We start from the raw sequence: 17,109 nt of genomic DNA, 5'->3' as shown, positions 1-17,109 counted from the left end.
GCAGAGGAAGAGACAGAGGTAAGCCACACCCACACAAGGCCTTCAAACATTTCAGTGCATTTCAAACAATCACAATACTTATATTGTCCCTTTGTTTGTTGTATTTTAACAGGACACCATCAGTTCCAGCTGAGATGCCACTGCATAAAAACACACAATCAATAAAATACTTCAATCTGTTTGTATCCGTTTCTTTTATCACTCAACACACATTTCAAGTGTTGTACAGCCAAGTAATGAAGACCTTCATTACAGTTTTATTGGATCTAGTGGTCTTCAATTGATAGTGAATTGACAGGAAAATGGGTGATGAGAGAATGGGGAAGACATGCGGCAAGGGTCACTAGGCCGGGAATCGAGCCTGCGACGGCTGTGTCGAGGATTAGGGCCTTCTTATGTAGGTTGTGCTTAACTCATGCGCCACCACAGCAGCCCCTGTAGGGGCTTTGTTACGAAAGCAGCATTCACTTGAAAGTTTAAAACCACAAACCCATGTTTCAGTACTATGTGCTGGTGAAGCACAAAATGAAACTCGCCCGTCACCCCGCAACGCCCACCCCCCGCCCAAAAATACAAGAAACCCTTTCTGACTAAAGCAAAAGTCTGGGAAAAAATGAAGTGCAGCGTTCTCATTAGAGAGGATTAGGTCAACACACTCCGAGACAAAAAGAAAAAGAACACTGTGAACTGGACTTGCAATAAAATAGAGGTGTGCGTTTCTGTGTGGGCTCTCAAGCTTTTCGTTCTACTTGGGTACATTATGACAGCAACTCTTTGCAGCCTTCCTCTTCACAAGCATTTTCTAGCACAGGAACTCTAAGATAGTTAGAGGCTTCCTGGTGAGTACTCTAAAAAAAATGTAAAAGCTTGTGCACATTTAAACATCACTGTGAATGTTTTCTAGTTCTGTTTTCAGGCAGAGCAGAACAGTCTCGACTTTATTTGTGTGTATGCGAGTTCTTTGATCTACGCAATGCAAGCAGCTACACAGCTGTGCCTTCATAAACATTGTGCATGCCAAGCCAATCAACACTTTTTTTTCCAAGCAGTCTGTAAGAGCATGCACCCTGAGTCATTAATGCCACTGACCCCTTTTTAAAACCGCCTGGTGATGAAACTTGCGTTTACATAACCACAGCTTTCACAAATTAATCAACTTCACAAAGACAAATGCACTTGTTGACATGCAACTTCAGTTTAAGTCAAGCAACTGGAACCGATAAATGAGCTTAAACTGCATGTTTTTAGCATTAATGTTAAAGAATAAACACTGAAGGGAACTGCAAATAAACGAAAACTGTAGAGCGTGAAAAAATAATATCCACTCCGCACACACCAATTAAAATTTGATTTCATGCACAAGGTGTTGCCAAACAATCGGAAACAGCTCATTGTACAAATGCTCTCTGACGACATTGTTTGTAGCTCGCACAGACATAGGAGGAAATATTCAGTCAATGAAACAATGCAGCAGACTGCGGCTGGCATTGTGTGGACCTCTCACTGTAAGAGGGAAACAATAGCCATGCATATTTTCGCACTATTAATGGAAACATGGATTTACACGAATACAGTGTTGATATGGAAAACATTTTCCTCAAGGCCAAATAAAACGTCCTTAGCAGATGCTGGAGATGGAACATGCAGCAGTATGTGACATTCAAGTTATTTTGGTCTGAAACAGCAGATACAAAACAGTTACCGGGTGGAAATCTAATAAAATGCTATTTTATTTAACCGTTTGCTAATGTTAAATTGGAAGATTTAGTGATTTATGTGGTACACTGTTAGTTACCGTGGTATATCTAAACCTTTAATGACGGAAAATTAAGGTTAGGTAGAGATTTCCAGTTACCAATTGAATTTATGTTATGAGATATAAATGAAAAAACAAGTTGTGGCTTCTTTGATAAAGAAAATTAAGAAATTACCAGATAATGCATCAAATGAGCAGTACGCCTGAGTGAGCCACTAAGGAGTACAGTGGCTCACAGATCTGTACACATACCAGTTAATATGCTTAGGTTGAGATGCAAAAGAATGAAAGCATAATAAATCCTTTTAAATCCTTTTCCAGATTTAATGAGACATTTACTCTGCATTATTTCAATTACAAAAACAAAATTTGTTTGAAGGTAAAACCATTAAAAGTGGGAAGATGCAATAACCCAGTAGCTTGGATTTATGTCTGGGCTGTATGAGGTGCAGAAAAATCCATCTTCTCCTGGATTCCAGATTTGGCATCAAAATAACTACTTAAATTTGTTTTCAATTTCATCTAGAAAAGTAACCACACATCATGATGCTGCTGCCACCAAGTTTTGCAACAGTCACAATATGTCTTGTTAGCCTCGTTGATCAGTGTTCAGCTTGCCTTTTCGATAATTTTGGAGATGGTGACTGTCCTTACAGTGTTATAAAACTTTGAGTATCCTTCTCCTGAAGGACAAATTTGTTCAGGTTTAAAAACTTCTTGCAGAGAAGCAGCAAACTCTGAAAAGCTAAGAGTCCAAGGTTCTTTAATAAATTACAGTCAATCCCAACATCAGATCTCTTATCACACACTACCTGGATGTGTGTAAGAAATTAAAAGTGCTGGACAAACATTTCCAAAACCATCTGCAACAGATAAGAGGGGAGTATCCTCAAAGAGCCTCAGAAATCAGTGGATGCTTCAGGGTTTCCCCCCAGTGTATTATAAGCCTGGTGGGTTGCCAGGCTTTCCTTGTGCCCCAACCAGGCTAAGCAATACTTATTTTTGCATTTTTTAAGTCTTTATAGTTGGTGTTCAGGTATTAGTCTTCCAATCTTTCAATAACACATAATTATCAAGTGATATTTTCAAATTTTGTGTCAATTTTAAACATATTTTAATTAAAAAACCCAACAAGCTCCTAGATGAATGACTGTCTTAGCACCAAATCACCACGCTTAGGACGTTTTCTGGGGTAAACCTCGTGCTTCATGACTTATTTGTTGCCGCTTTCTGAATGTTCCTAAAATCCTCCTGATGATTAAAGATTTTTAGTTACTCCAAACTGCGAGTCGATGAAAGCTACCTGTTTGGATATCAATATTAATGCAAAAGAATATGAGACACATGTGTTTACAAGTTGCAAAATATGCTTCAGGATCTTTCTCTAAATAGATAAATCAATCTATTTAGTGGTGTTTTTGATACACAGAAAATTATGGTCAAGAGGACATCTGCTGGATGCATTTTCTTCTCCTCTCTTTCTCCAACCTTACTAAATAAGGTTCCAAATAAAAGACAAATCAAACACCCGCTCATAAAAACAGCAAATCTCTACCATCTGTATATATGTGCTCATATAACAGTGTGAAAGCTCATGAGACCATGATCCAACCTGAACCCATTCCCCTTCCCTCTGGAATGCCAGAAAGCCAGCCGTGCCTTTGGTTCTGCCAACTTGGGATTTCAAGCTGCCAGCAGAGATCCTGGAGAAATCTCAGACTGCAGAGAGACAATTCAGCACCAACGTGGACAATACACCAGAGGCTGTTCGGGTCATAATGAACTTGTTTGGACCCTGGAGAGTGCTTTCATTTGTGCCTGAGACATGCTCTCGTTCTGCTTTGTTTGAGTGCCCTCGAGAAAAGCAGATCACCCACTGATCACAAAATTTAATGCTTGAGAATTTCCTCTAATGTTTCTGGTGAATGTAAAACCATTGAAAAGTGGTCCTTCTCTTCCTCAGTGCAAGAAAATCCAACAATTTTCTAATTGACCCTTAAAATTAGGAGGACAGAAAAGGTTATTAGTACAGTTTGTTGGTGCAAAATTTATCTGAACTTCCACTTATTTATTCCAGGTGGCATTAAGTTACAAATTGGCAAAAAGCCGAGGTTTGATAAATGTTTTTACTGAATCATAATATTTACACAAAAACATATGACACTAAATAACTGATTATCAGATTACAAACACTAATCATTTTTTTTTAAAATAACTTCAAAACCAAAAAGAGACTATGTATCAGAGCCAAATGTTCAACCAAAATTTTCATGAAAATATAAAAAATTAGATTTTTTATGTTTAATTCATGTCAACTATATAGTTGAACTCAAAAATATGATTTAAAATGAATTAGTCGCTCTGTTCCTATATATATTAACTCTTAGAGTTAAGATGATAGATATTCTCATTATTTGCAGGTCTTTCTGAATGGATCCTGTCATGGATTAAGGACCTTGCTCTTGAATCTTGATTATGCTTTAGTATAATTTAATATATTAACTTCATTTATTTTACTTATGTTCTGTATTCAGCTTCCAACTAGTTAGCGTAACCATAAATGCTGAATAAACCAAATGTTTGCATCTTTTAAACAGAGTAAACCACGTTTGCTTTCTATCCGCCTGTTGCCTGTAAGTGTGAAGCAACAGGTAGGGGAGGGGCAGAGTGGCTTTACTCTATTCTCCATAGAGCTGAGACAAAAGAAAGGCTACAGCAGCTCTTTTTCTACTGTATAATTAAAACACCTTTAAACCCCAAGAATAGAATAACAGATAAATAACTGTAACCTTTAAAACGCTAAAATAAACCCGTCATCATCCTCCCATATTTTGCATGGACTTCAGAAGTTTCATCCTGCCCCTCTGTCAGCCAGGGCCAAGTCAAATAACACAGAGCAAGGCCGCACAATGACAACAATGGTGTAATTATACAGAACTATTTGGAAGACATACTTGGGCAATGCTACAACAGTTTTAAGAGCACATCTCAAGTTAGTCTGACTAGTTTCTACTTGCTTGGTATCAACCGTGCCTGGAGTCGTTAAGGGGCATTTTAAGCAGATAAGCTGTTAGTCGCAACTTTACCAACAAAAAAGTCTAATGCAGTTTTTCAAAAACTTCCCAGCCTCCTTGCTTTCAAATGAAGTAACAGATTCGTATGAAAAGAGTGAGGAATATGCTTCCTGTTCAATGCAGCGCTCCTTCTGCTCTGTTTCAGATCAGTGGCACAAAGATCAAAATTACTTTAGGCGTTGATAAAAAATTAATCCGCCGCTCCTGTCGAGCCTTTCTTCTGCCCCCGTCTCACACATTCCCCTGATTCGCAAACTGTGCAGCCGGTGCAGCGAGCTGTTTTGAACTTCTCTCCCTCGTTGGGCACACCCGTGTTCATCAGGGGCTCGCTCCCCCACCAATCATTAAAGCACCACGATTTTCTTAAACGTCTTTTTTTTTTAAAAAAACATTAGTCTTTCATGGTGAATGTGAAAAGATTGGGAATTAAACTGTGACTTGCTGCAATCACTGGGCAGTAACAACGCCATCTGTGTTTCGCAACCCACGCACCTCACCACCATTTTGCTGTTAAAAGAAGAATGTATGTATGCATACCCCGTTGTGGTATTTCAAGATTTCCTTTTGTATCCCTGAAGGCCTGGTAAAATAAATATTTGAGGTGAAGCATAAAAGTGAAACAGATCTTTAACAACCTGTGAAGAAAAATTTATTATTTTGGCTTCGTAGGCTTTTTTAAAGTGATTCTCAATAGTCTCTCCACTTGAAGGCCAGCCAAGAGAATGACTCTTAAATTTCTGCAATACAGACACTGGATCTAAAGCAGTCACTCCAGTCCAAACAATTTCCTCAATGCAGAGTAAAAAACACAGCATCCAACTAATTCACATTTATATTTAGAAAAATAATAACACAAGAGAAGGTCTTCATTTATTTTTTTCCACACTTTGCCATTTATAATAATTAATTACAGGCAGACGTTCAGTCTCCTCCCACACATTGTCTTTTACCGTAGCTGGTGATTGTGAAACACTTCAGAAAAATACCCTGCAGTGTTATTGTATGGTGAGAACGGGAAAGAACGAAAGGAGGAACCCAATGCCAAAAATAACACCCAAAAGAAATAACTCACTAAGCAGCAGCTAACACACGTGCATTTTCACCTTTATAGGTCTTTATATAACTGCAGGCTGAGTGATTATAATGAATCCAGTGCTAATATTTTACCATAATATGTATATATTCTTGCAAAATAGAACTGCTGTGACTTTCCAAGGTCTAAATTTTTTTAAAATTGTCCTGCTTCTGTTTTTTTTTATAGAGTTATTCATAAATCTGACTTTATTTAATTATGTGTGCTATAATTTGAAGCCTCAAAATGAAAAAATATATATTAAAAATGTTCCCTATTCACAAATTACAGCTAATTTCCAGCAGACTTTACTGCAGTGCTGCTACTGAACAAATAACACACAGATGTGGTCATTTAAGGGCATGCCACACATTAGTGTTACTGTTGCTGCTTACAGGGTCATGTGATTACACCAAGTGTTTAACACTGCCGGAATAATCTCACACAAGAAATCTAAAATATTGTTGGGACTTTGAATAATGTGATGATATGCATGGGTTGAGATTTTAAGTTTGAGTTTAAGTTAGAAACTCAAAACTGCAAAATCTTTTCATCATAACATCACAACATCTTAAAGTCTGTTTAAATAGAGAAAGGTTCAGAGTGACTGGAGTTTTCTCTGGCTGTATGACATAAAGAAACTCAGAATCCAGTTGCTGAGCACTGCCAGACAGCTCCCTGAAAGAAGGCTACTTCAGATCTCCCCCACTTGCAAAACGGACATATTTGACTGTTTTACCAGAAGTTTATTCTATGCAATATCAAAATAGCAAAAAAGTTAGACTGTATATAACTTTGCAATAACTGTAAATACAATCTCTCTGTAATGTCAGGAGCAGTAGGAGTAATTATGTTATTTTACTTAAAAGCAATTAGAGTGTGTTGTTTATTTTTATTTAAACATTTTCTGTCTGTAAATATTTTGGTCTAAGCTATCCCATAAGAACTTCATGCTATCATATGCTTAAATGCACATAAAAGAGAAAATATATGTTCTTTGGGAGAGGTAATAATTTTGAATTTAGCAGAAAATGAAAGGGTTTGAGCATCAAAGCTTACACTGAAAAATGAAACTAAAAAAGTGATTTAATGGTTGTTTATGTACTGAAAATGGTTGGAAATTCCCGTTTTTTATTTATTTTTGTTTCATTTAACGAGCTGAGAAAATAGATTCTACTGTATTCGAAGTAAAATTGATGAACATCTAAGTTTTCTAGGGTTGCCGGGGCATCTCTAAGCCACATGTGCATCACCTGGGTCCACTTGTTGCTGTTTTTCGTACTCACCCACTTTGAACTGGGAGGTTTGGTCCTCCGGGTCTGTGTGTTCCTTCACCAGCATCGTATGGAGGATCCCGAAAGAGTTCTGAATCCCGAAGATGGACCCGTTGCACCAGGTTGCAGCAAAAACCACGAGCCAGCCCCAGCCTCCTTCTGGCGGGACAAATCCGGGTCCCTGGCCGTGCATCTCCAGCTGCACCCCAGCTTCAGCATCAGGTGAGGCGGAGAGAGTAGGCTTGGACTCTCCGTCTATCAGCTGCACGGCATTATCCTCCTTCGCGATTTTACACTCGCTACCCGCCGGCTGTCCATCCTTGCTGCCGTCCGCCTCCGGGGGAGCATCTCTCGGCTCCATCTGAGGCTCTGCGCCCGGCTGCTCCGTCCGGGACTTCTCTGTGGACGGCTTCGCTTGAATCTCTATCCCGTTGATCCCCATGCTGTCTGGACTGGAGGGGAGGTTACTGCTGGATTTTGGCGTTCATGCCGGGGATATAGGTCACTGACATAACAGCAGCGATTTGAATAACAGATTTGATTGGCTATCTGTCAAACGTGCAAGACGGATGGTGGTTCACTGGCACACGAGCCTCCTACACGCCGCTGGAAGCCGAAGTCTGAGCGTCAACTTCTGAGAATAAACCCCAGCCTACAAGCGCTACATTTTCCATTCTGGACTCCGTGTTTCCAGGAATTCACCGACCTAATCTCCCTTTCTAATATAATGTGTGTTCCCAGGAAGTGCCTGTAGAGAGTTAACCCATATATTTATTTACTTGTACTACTGGTTCCGCTCGGTGCGTCCGCTCCGCTTCGACACCGCGCTGTATTGTCACGCAGTCCGCACCCGGTCCGTAACATCTCGCAGGCGGAGCGATAAGCTATGTCTCGCACCCCGTGTTTCCCTTGACACATTCACGCTGTTTCGGATATAGCTAGGCCTGTGTGAGTCCCAGCTGTGGGCTGTGTCGGCTCTCAACTGTCAACACTGCTTCTGCCGTCATTGAGCTGCGGCTCGCCACCGCCTCCTCTCCCTTCCCCGCCGCGGGCAGACAGTTGGAGCCAATGGGACAACTTCGTGGCCGTGACGGAAAGAGACGAATATTGGCGAATCAACTGGACGGACAACTAGCATGCTGTAGCTAGCACACTATAGCTAGCATGTACAATTGTAGCTTCTAAGCAGCTGTAGCACTTTAGGCTGTTAAATATACCTGGTAATTCTTAAAACTATTAACTTTAGACTTTATTATTGCATATCTGAAACTAGTCTTATACATAACGTATAAATGATATTTATGTCTAAAAAGTAGACAGGAATCATAAAGGTGTCAGTTTCAACATGATAAACACTACAATCTCTTGGAAGGTTATGGCGACATACTGGTGTTTCTGTAAATTATATTATAGTTTGAAAATATTTATTGTAGTGATTCAATTCAGAAGTAAAATCATCTGGCATTTTTTTCAGTTGATTTAGATGCCAGGCAAATAAAACCCAAATTCAATTTAGGACTATTGCATGGGGAAAAAAACCCAATTCAGACATGTTATGCTATGGTCGTTACTACTGGGTAAGCTAATCTAATTCATCTAATTGCTACAGTAGCTGGCTGGTTAATGTTTCCAAACATATTAATGAAAAGTTAACTGGAAGGAAGAAGTGCGGCAGAAAATACGTAAAAATTTGCACAAACAATAGCAGAAAACGTAACCTTAACAGGGAACTACAATACTTTCTTTTAAAAATGTTGGTATATTAATGTGGGCTAAACCAAACATCTTCATTATAATCTTTGCACGACATTATTTCACCTGCTAAATTCTGTGTGTTTTGAGTTCCTTTCAAAATGAGCAGTTTTATGCAATTAAGTTGCTGCTGGCTGTGTTTACACTCTCATTTCATGTGAAAATGGCTACAACAAAATTTACAACCATATCTCTGACCCTCAGTCAAATCCAGAAGCAGAAGTGAAGCCTCCTGAACAACCATCAAAGATACAGAAAGGGATTTCTGAATGGTAAGTCTACAACAAAACACTTGTCTTTTCCAGCAGCCATTGTACAGCACATAGAGGAGTAGAACCAGCTGACCAAACTTGCTCGTTCTCTACTAAGACGAGCAGTAGTGGGTTTAGCTCTGCGCGGATTGCTATGAGAAGGACTGGGCTCGACTAGAATTGCTGTAAGGGGCAGTGCCCGCGGATTAACGTCAGTGTAAAGAGGTTTTTGAAAAGGCTAATTTTCTAGACACCAAAATAGATTAACTTTTTTTCAAGAAAACAACTGGATGGGCTTTTGGATAAATTTTGCATAATAGGTCCCTCCTTAGATGAAATCAAGGGTTTTTAAAGTGTGGGAAAGCTAGCTCCCCCTTCAGAAACAAATGGACAAACTTCCCAGTTTCAAATAATTATGGTCATACTTCCATCCTTCCTCAGTCTCCTACTCAACCTAGCTTTTGATTCTACAAATTTAACAATTTCATCTTTGGCATAGTCTTGGTAAAGTTGGCTAAATGTCTGCAGTTACTGTATTTATGTTTTTTTCCCTTATGTGCCCCTTCCTCCCTCGCCCCTGAAGAACTTTGCCTCTCCTGAGGAGAGTTAAGTCCCCACACTTTGAAAACCCATGGTTTATATCTTTATCTATAATGAATGCATGAAATAGTTTCACTTTTCTAATTTAATATTTAGGAAACCAGCACTTTTCAATGGAATTCTAATTCAATGAGGTGCATCTCTATTGCTTTATGCTTTTTATGATTTCCCCCAAGAAAATCAGTTATAATGCAAAGGTACAAGGCATTTTCCAGAGGTATTAAATTATAAACACAAAATCAGTCAAACGTATTTAAGACATAGATGTACACCGATATACATCAGTTTTACTTTTTGTGTTTTTATTTAGTTGTAAGACATCTGTTCAAAGGAACTGTTTAAGAAGATAAAATAAACTCTGCCCTGAATAGGACTTTGTCTCTAAGACAACTAAGTGATTTGAAGTATCAACATTTTTTTATTATTTTTCTTGTTGTTTTTCCTCGGTATTTCAGTGTTTTTAATAACATTTTTCATTTAGATTATTTTTACTTGTATTCTGTTCATCTGGAGCAGAGTGTTTGATCAATACATGAGAAGTCTACATGGGTTTTAGGAAAATTTGGCAACAGTTAAAGACACATGGAAATGCTTTTTGAAAAGCACTGGGGCAGACTGGAATGAAACTGGGATCCTTGAAAGTCTGTTGAAAACTGTCACGTGTCACTTTCTCAGTAGGGGTTGCGAAGGACCAGACATCCCATAATGCAGGTTAAAAAAAACACACAACTGATAGAGATGATGTTCCTTTTCTCACTGCCATCTTTTTTTTCCACAAAAAAATGTATGACTACTTTCTGCACTGTAGTCAAATTGTTTCACTAATTTAGAAATAAAGCAATGATAGAAATGTGCTTTCGCCATTTAGGTCAATGCTTTCAAACAAAAGCAGCACTGTCTCTCCTAAACCATCCATATGACTGAAGGACTTGGAGAAGAGAGTGTGCACAGAGATTAATTAAGTAAATTTCACACATAAACAGGAATTTCAATTCAGTAAGCACCAAAAACAGCCCTCTCTCTGTCATAATTGGTTAATTTAACAGTGGAAATAAAAGCAGAGAACGCTCATCAAATGATAAGTAACGTAGAATGCTGCTTTCTCATAACTCAACACAGCTGCACAATCCTGGCATTGAATATGCAAACCACTAAAACTCCCCTGGAGCAACTGAAGCCTTTATTCAAGCATGTTTAATTTGTCCATCTTGACAAAAAGGGTGTGCAGATGTGGAAACTGACTGCTAGGACTGTTTTACTGTTTACTCATTAAGTCCTTCAGTGAGATCTTGTTTTAAAAGGCATTTGGAAAAAACTTTATTTCTTTCCGTTATCAGAATTTACCAATTGTAGCCCTCATCTCCTGTCTTAATGTCAGCGATCTGCTGCTGGAAACAATCTTAATTGTGGCCTCCAGTTTGGAGGCCCAGATAAGTTTCCAGTTTGGACCTGCCATTTAAGCTTACACCACAAATCTCCTTGATGGTAGGTAACTGCTTTGGGAGGGCCATTCATGACTGTTTGCCTTTCAAAGCCAGTTTTTATTTGCTTAGGTTTATTACCCCTTTGGTACACTTTACTGTGTTGATATTTCAACTGTCTATCCAAACGTTTACCTTCAAATTAAAGGAAACTGTAAAAAAGAAATGAAAAAAACTAAACTAAGGTTCATATCGTAAACCAGAATTTGCAGAAACTTAAATATCTCTACCTACAATCTTGCCAGTTTTACATCGTCACAAACCGTGAGGGAGCCAAAAGGAAAAGAAGCTCCAAAGTTGACGTATCCAGACAGGACTGAAACTAGCTACCCAAATGAATACGCCAAATGGCAGCTGGAGAAAAGTTTTGTTGTCAGAGATTAAGCATAAGAACCACGTTCCAACATCCAAGCTTGGTAATAGTTAGCATGATGATATGGGTCTGTTTTAGTGTGACTGAAACAGACCCACAACTGAATCAAAGCGGATGGAATAATGAGGAGGAGGACTGACTTTGAATTTTTCATCTTCATCACAGCTCAGCAGCTGAATGTTGGAAACAGGAAAAACTATCCCAAACATCCCTTAAATGTGGCTTGAAAGCATTAGAGCCTACAGAAAGCATTGATTTTTCAACAATTTGCAAATACAATAAATTTTTATTGTGACTGCAGAAAATATACAATAAATTATAAGAGTTTATTATTGAACTTGTAGATTCCATATGTTGTCACCATTCACAACGAAAAAATAAATAAAAAGTTAAAAATGTAAAATAATTAAACACCCCAAATCAATCTGGCCTTTATGCTGATGGTGATGAGGGTATGTAAAATCCATACTACTGACCAAAACTGTTTCCTTCCTGAGGGCACTCCGTTGGATCTGTGCACCATTTCTAACACAACACTAACAGTTTTATTGCTTGAACTCGTTTTACTTGCACTCTACTCTATATTGGCAAAAATCTTCCCACCCAGAGGAAAGTGTCTCAATCACAGTTTGACCTTTGTTTTGTTTTGCTTTGTTTTGCTTTCAAGCTGCAACACATAAACAGAGCTTAAAAATATAATAGGGGAAATGTGAGTTACAGCATACTCAGTGGATATCTAATTACACAAGCAGCCACAGGCTGGTAAAAGTACTTTATGGTTATTGTAATATTGAGTTGAACCTCTGTGATTAAGTAAAGTTATACTCAATGGCATGCACATATGTTTTCTTCACTTAGTTGAAGAAAACATATGTTTTCTTATTGTAATAGTTGCCTCAAACGGCAACTATTACAATAGCAAGCATTTACCACTAAGGGGCGCTACAACCATGTGTAAAATGTGTAAGATCACAAAGCTAAAGCATGGGAAAGCAGTCAACTTTTATCACCTTAAATAGGTCAGAGCTGACTATTAGAACCACTGTTACAGTTTCAGGTCTTTTTGGGTATGTTATACAAGTTTTACAGATCTAGAAAGAGACATTTTGTCTGTTCTTCAAACCAAGTAGCTCAAACTAAATCAGATCAAAGACAGATCTGTGAATATCAATCTTGCCATTTATTGCCATCTGGATGTGGGTCTAGACTTTTATTGGGCTATTCACACATTAATATCCTTTGGTCTAAGCAATCCCATTGTAGCTCTGCCAGAATATTTAGAGTCTTTGTCCTGCTGGAATGAACTTCCTCCCCTTTGTAAAATTATTTGGGTTTCTTCCAGTACTGCCCTGTGTCTAGCTTCATTCCACTTCCCATAAACTCAAATACCAGTTTTTCAGATACATCCACCACCATGTTTCGCAGTTGTGCTGGGGTATTCAGGGTGTTGGTCGCTGTTTTTCAGAATATCTTATTTCATAAAAGTCAATCAAGTTGTGTAGCACATTTCAGCAACAAGGCAGTTCAAAGTGCTTTATATCATAAAAACAAAAAAATACAAAGTCATAAAAGACATCTCACACAGTAAACCAATAAACATTACATTTTGTCCAGCGTCATCACTACACATCAAAATGTTGGTCAATGTTTCATTTATTATGGTTCAAAAGCAGCTCTAAAGAGGTGGGGTTTTAGCCTAGCTTTAAAGGAAATCATTGTTTCAGCTGTTTTGCAGTTTTCTGGAAGTTTGTTCCAGAATTGGGGGATTTGCTGCGTCCCATATAAGATTTGAGCCAAAAAATAATAATAATCAGGACTCAAGTCTGACTTTTGACAATGACTTTCTTCTTCCATGAAGTCTAAACTTGTGGCTGTTAATATTTGTCATCAGATTCTCCTCCAGATGCACAATACATTTTTCAGTTTTTTATTGGAAAAACATTTTTATAACAATGTACCACTTTCCCTTGACTTTTCAAATATGCATTTGCTTTAGACTGGACTTCAACTAATAATCAAATCTCATATTGTCCACTTTTCACCTACAGTTAGGCTTCAGTAACAGATTAGAGGGAGTGACTTGTATGCTGTTATGGCTGATAGTGATACCACAGAAATCTTACTACTCCATGTCCTAAAAGGCTGCCTGTGAAACAAAGAGAGCAATAAAATGTATTAAAAACTGAAATAGCCTTTATAATTTAGAGAAATGAACCCTAAAATATTAAGTGATGAATATACTTTCTATCACACTGATTGTAAGGAAACGCGGTGTGATAAGTAATGTGAGCCCGCTTTACGATACGAGCTGCTCCATCGTCAAACATGTGTTTCCTATTATTCTCCTGAGGACTGGGTAGACAGCGTGGGCCACTGTGGCTCCAGCGGGTTAAAATTAGCTGTGCACTCGTCTTCTCTGTGTCTAGATATACATCCACCTCAGGATTCCTTTTGAATGAAGTGGTGAGAGGTCAAAGGTGATGGGGATCCAGCCTATAGTAGCGCTTCCTGTTTAAAACAAAATAGTTGAAATCCTCAGAGAGGTGTGTGGGTAGGTGGGGGAACGAAGCCCACACATTTCTGCATTTCAACAAGTCAGCTGGGGCTTGACTCACTGACTGAATGAAAAAACAAAACCATGTGATACGATTATTAGAAATAAGATGCTAAGGGGAACTGCTGCCTTATATGGTTCTTGGCTTCCTGCAAAGGAATAGGAGTATCCAATACAGATTTTACGAAATAAAGTAGATTATGTTATGTTTAAGTGATTATGTAGATTATGTATGTTTAAGTATCACTGCCAGTAGCAGGACATGTTGTCCTGCCACATGTCTAACATCTTGCTCCAACTTGTTGCTGTGGGGTGGAGGAATTTGCATTGGGAGGGAGGTCATTATCTTAAATGCTATGACTCAGTGCATGACTTCCTTTAATCAGTCTTTGGTACCTTGTTGGAAAAGTTTAATACACTAGCATACCCATGGCAACAGAAAACTATGCTATTTAACAGTTTATGCCTTGTTTTGTGAAGTCATAAATAAGACAAAACACTGATGTCTATCACAGGTGAAATCTGCACGCAGGTATGTGCCTGCACACTGAGCTCTGCTTGGTTTCCCCTGAAAGGTGAGTTGGGTAATTCATCCTGGAATGAGCATGAGTGTTAAACAGCAACTTTACTGACCAACACTATGACACTGTAATAGTTGTCTGGGATACTGTAAGTCATGCTGTGTTTCAAAATGTGTTTCCTATCATGTTTCTCACTGTTTATTTGTTATCGCGTGCTTGAACTTGAGAGATGGTTTGTCATCTGTTGAGGTTACCGACACAAGATTACAAATGATTTGTAGTAATTTGTGACTACAAATCATGAGACTTTTGCGTCCACGTGGAGGAACTTTGACCGAATGTTCTTTGGGAACTTTGACTAGGACACTTTCAAACCTTGATGTTTGTTTTCTGAGCCATTCAGATGTGAATTGGCTGCTGTACTTCAGGTCGTTGCCCAAGAGAACAGAACATTTCTTCCAGATTTTGTGGTAAAAAAGAGAATTTATGATCACAGTTTCTACTTTGCAATCTGTCCTGGTCAAATTTGATTTCTGGTTTGTTTGGGAATGTTTTTGTTGTTGTTTTACTGAAATTCTTATTTTATATCCTAAATAACTTTCCAGATATTTCCCAATGTCTTTGTGGTTGTCAAGATACTATTGGGCAAATGTGAAACAGTCATCATTGTGTGGCAGACAATGTATAATTTCAGTCAAATGCCGTGTCCTTGCACTCATTTATTTAAAACGTCTAGAATCTGTTCAACGTGATATAATCAATAATTAATATAGTTTCACTATGAAATGGCATTGCTCAATGTCAATTGTAAACACTACAAACGGGGTTAAGAGTTCAACTGATACAAAGAGTGTTTATTTGATGTTGCGAGACAGATATACAATAGATTTACAACTTTTTTTCTGTTGCCATGGTGACAGGTTATTTGGTCGCCTGGTTGCATATTTTGTGGGTCCTTTATGTCCTATATTTTTTGTTTGCTTCAGTGCAGTTGTGTGCTAGCGACATATTCTTTGTCGTTTGTAATAGTTGTAAGAGTTTAGGATGAGTTTGAACAGAGGTTGAGATTCGGGCTGGGATTTTTAGTTGGAGAGGGGTTTTTATGATGTCTTTGGGACTAAACGGTCAGTCATCTGGCAACCCTGCTTAGATAGTGTTTTTTTTTTTCTTTTATAAGCAACTTATCTCAAAAGGGTCAAATATTTGTCCATAACATTTTAGCTGTTTCTTCAGATGTTACCAGTTTGTCCAGAAAATAATTAAGCACATGGGAATAAAAAAAAAGTTTAAGGAATTTCATAAGGCTTGCTTATCAGGATAATGTCATATGACAGAGTTCTGTCTTATGACTATTGAGAGAGACTGTCTCAGTTAACAGTGAATGCAGTGATTTAACCCTGTGATACATCACTGCAACCTGAGCCGTGATGATCCAAGCAAGCTGTTGAATCTTATCGGTCTCTGACGGTAAAAAAAAACAAAACAGGGGGACACATAGGGGATGTGAAGGAGATGATTGTCTCAAGTAGTCAAAACATTAAAGCATGGAGCAAAGCTGAAAAAGCAGTGGTGATGAGGGAAAACTATGGTAGGAGCAGGAGAAAAGTACAAAATTTTCCACTGTGGTTTGTTATACCACCACTGAAGGAGAGTGACGCTTTGAACTAAATGCTAATGTGAGCAAGCTCAGCGTTTAAAGACATAAACATGCTAACAAATGCTAATTGGTACAAAGCAAACCACATTTGGGGTTGAATGAAGAATGTTACCAATTTATACCAACCCCTGGGGAACACAGTGTATTTAACACTGATTGATTTCATGTGTCTACTGTTACATGAAGCAGTAAAATGTAAGATCTGTTAGCACTTAGTGCCATTGCTAAATGCTAAATATATATCAAATACTAAAATCCAATAATACTGCTTGTTGTTTTATCAGATAGTGTTTACTTCAATACCTGTAATTTACAAGAATATAAACCAAAATATATGTTGTATTTTTTCTTATCACTGAAGTACATTTTGCGTAAAGAAGCCTGGGAGATGGTGGTAAATGGACTTGTGTCCAGAACTGTTTTTGTTTGCTTACTTTTGTGCCTTCTTGTTCAACAAATGATAATCTTAACATATTAGAAAAGGTCTAACATGTGTGTCTAACATATTTCAGAATTTAAAAAAAACATTTTCTTGCTTTAGTAGATCCCCAACAACGCCAAAACAGCATGTACAAGCAAAATAAATGTCATTTTAAATAGAAAATGCTATTCATATTCATTCTGGTTAAATTATACATTTTATGATTTTGTGCTCAAACTGAAGAAGTTTCACCCCTTCACCCCTTATCTTCTATGCATCTGGTCTGCATGTTCAAAGCATGAATTGACTGAGAACCAGGTGTG

At 38.2% G+C, this 17,109-nt stretch overlaps 1 protein-coding gene across 1 annotated transcript in view; it reads right to left on the bottom strand.

Annotated features, from left to right (window-relative positions):
* The window catches only part of slc16a2 (solute carrier family 16 member 2), a 28,254-nt gene extending 19,912 nt beyond the window's left edge, over window positions 1–8,342 (bottom strand). Inside the window, exon 1 of the mRNA XM_015007997.2 lies at window positions 7,189–8,342. Within this exon, the coding sequence (XP_014863483.2) occupies window positions 7,189–7,618 (430 nt within the window). The 5' untranslated portion in view covers window positions 7,619–8,342. The remainder of the gene's footprint in view (window positions 1–7,188) is intronic.
* Window positions 8,343–17,109: the final 8,767 nt, after the last annotated feature.

This window comes from Poecilia mexicana, unplaced genomic scaffold, assembly GCF_051168715.1.
Source record: "Poecilia mexicana isolate PSO_F unplaced genomic scaffold, ASM5116871v1 scaffold_10, whole genome shotgun sequence".
Taxonomy (NCBI): Eukaryota; Metazoa; Chordata; class Actinopteri; order Cyprinodontiformes; family Poeciliidae; genus Poecilia; species Poecilia mexicana.
The sequence above is the reverse complement of the archived record's forward strand: the minus strand, read 5'-3'. Positions and strand labels throughout refer to the sequence as shown.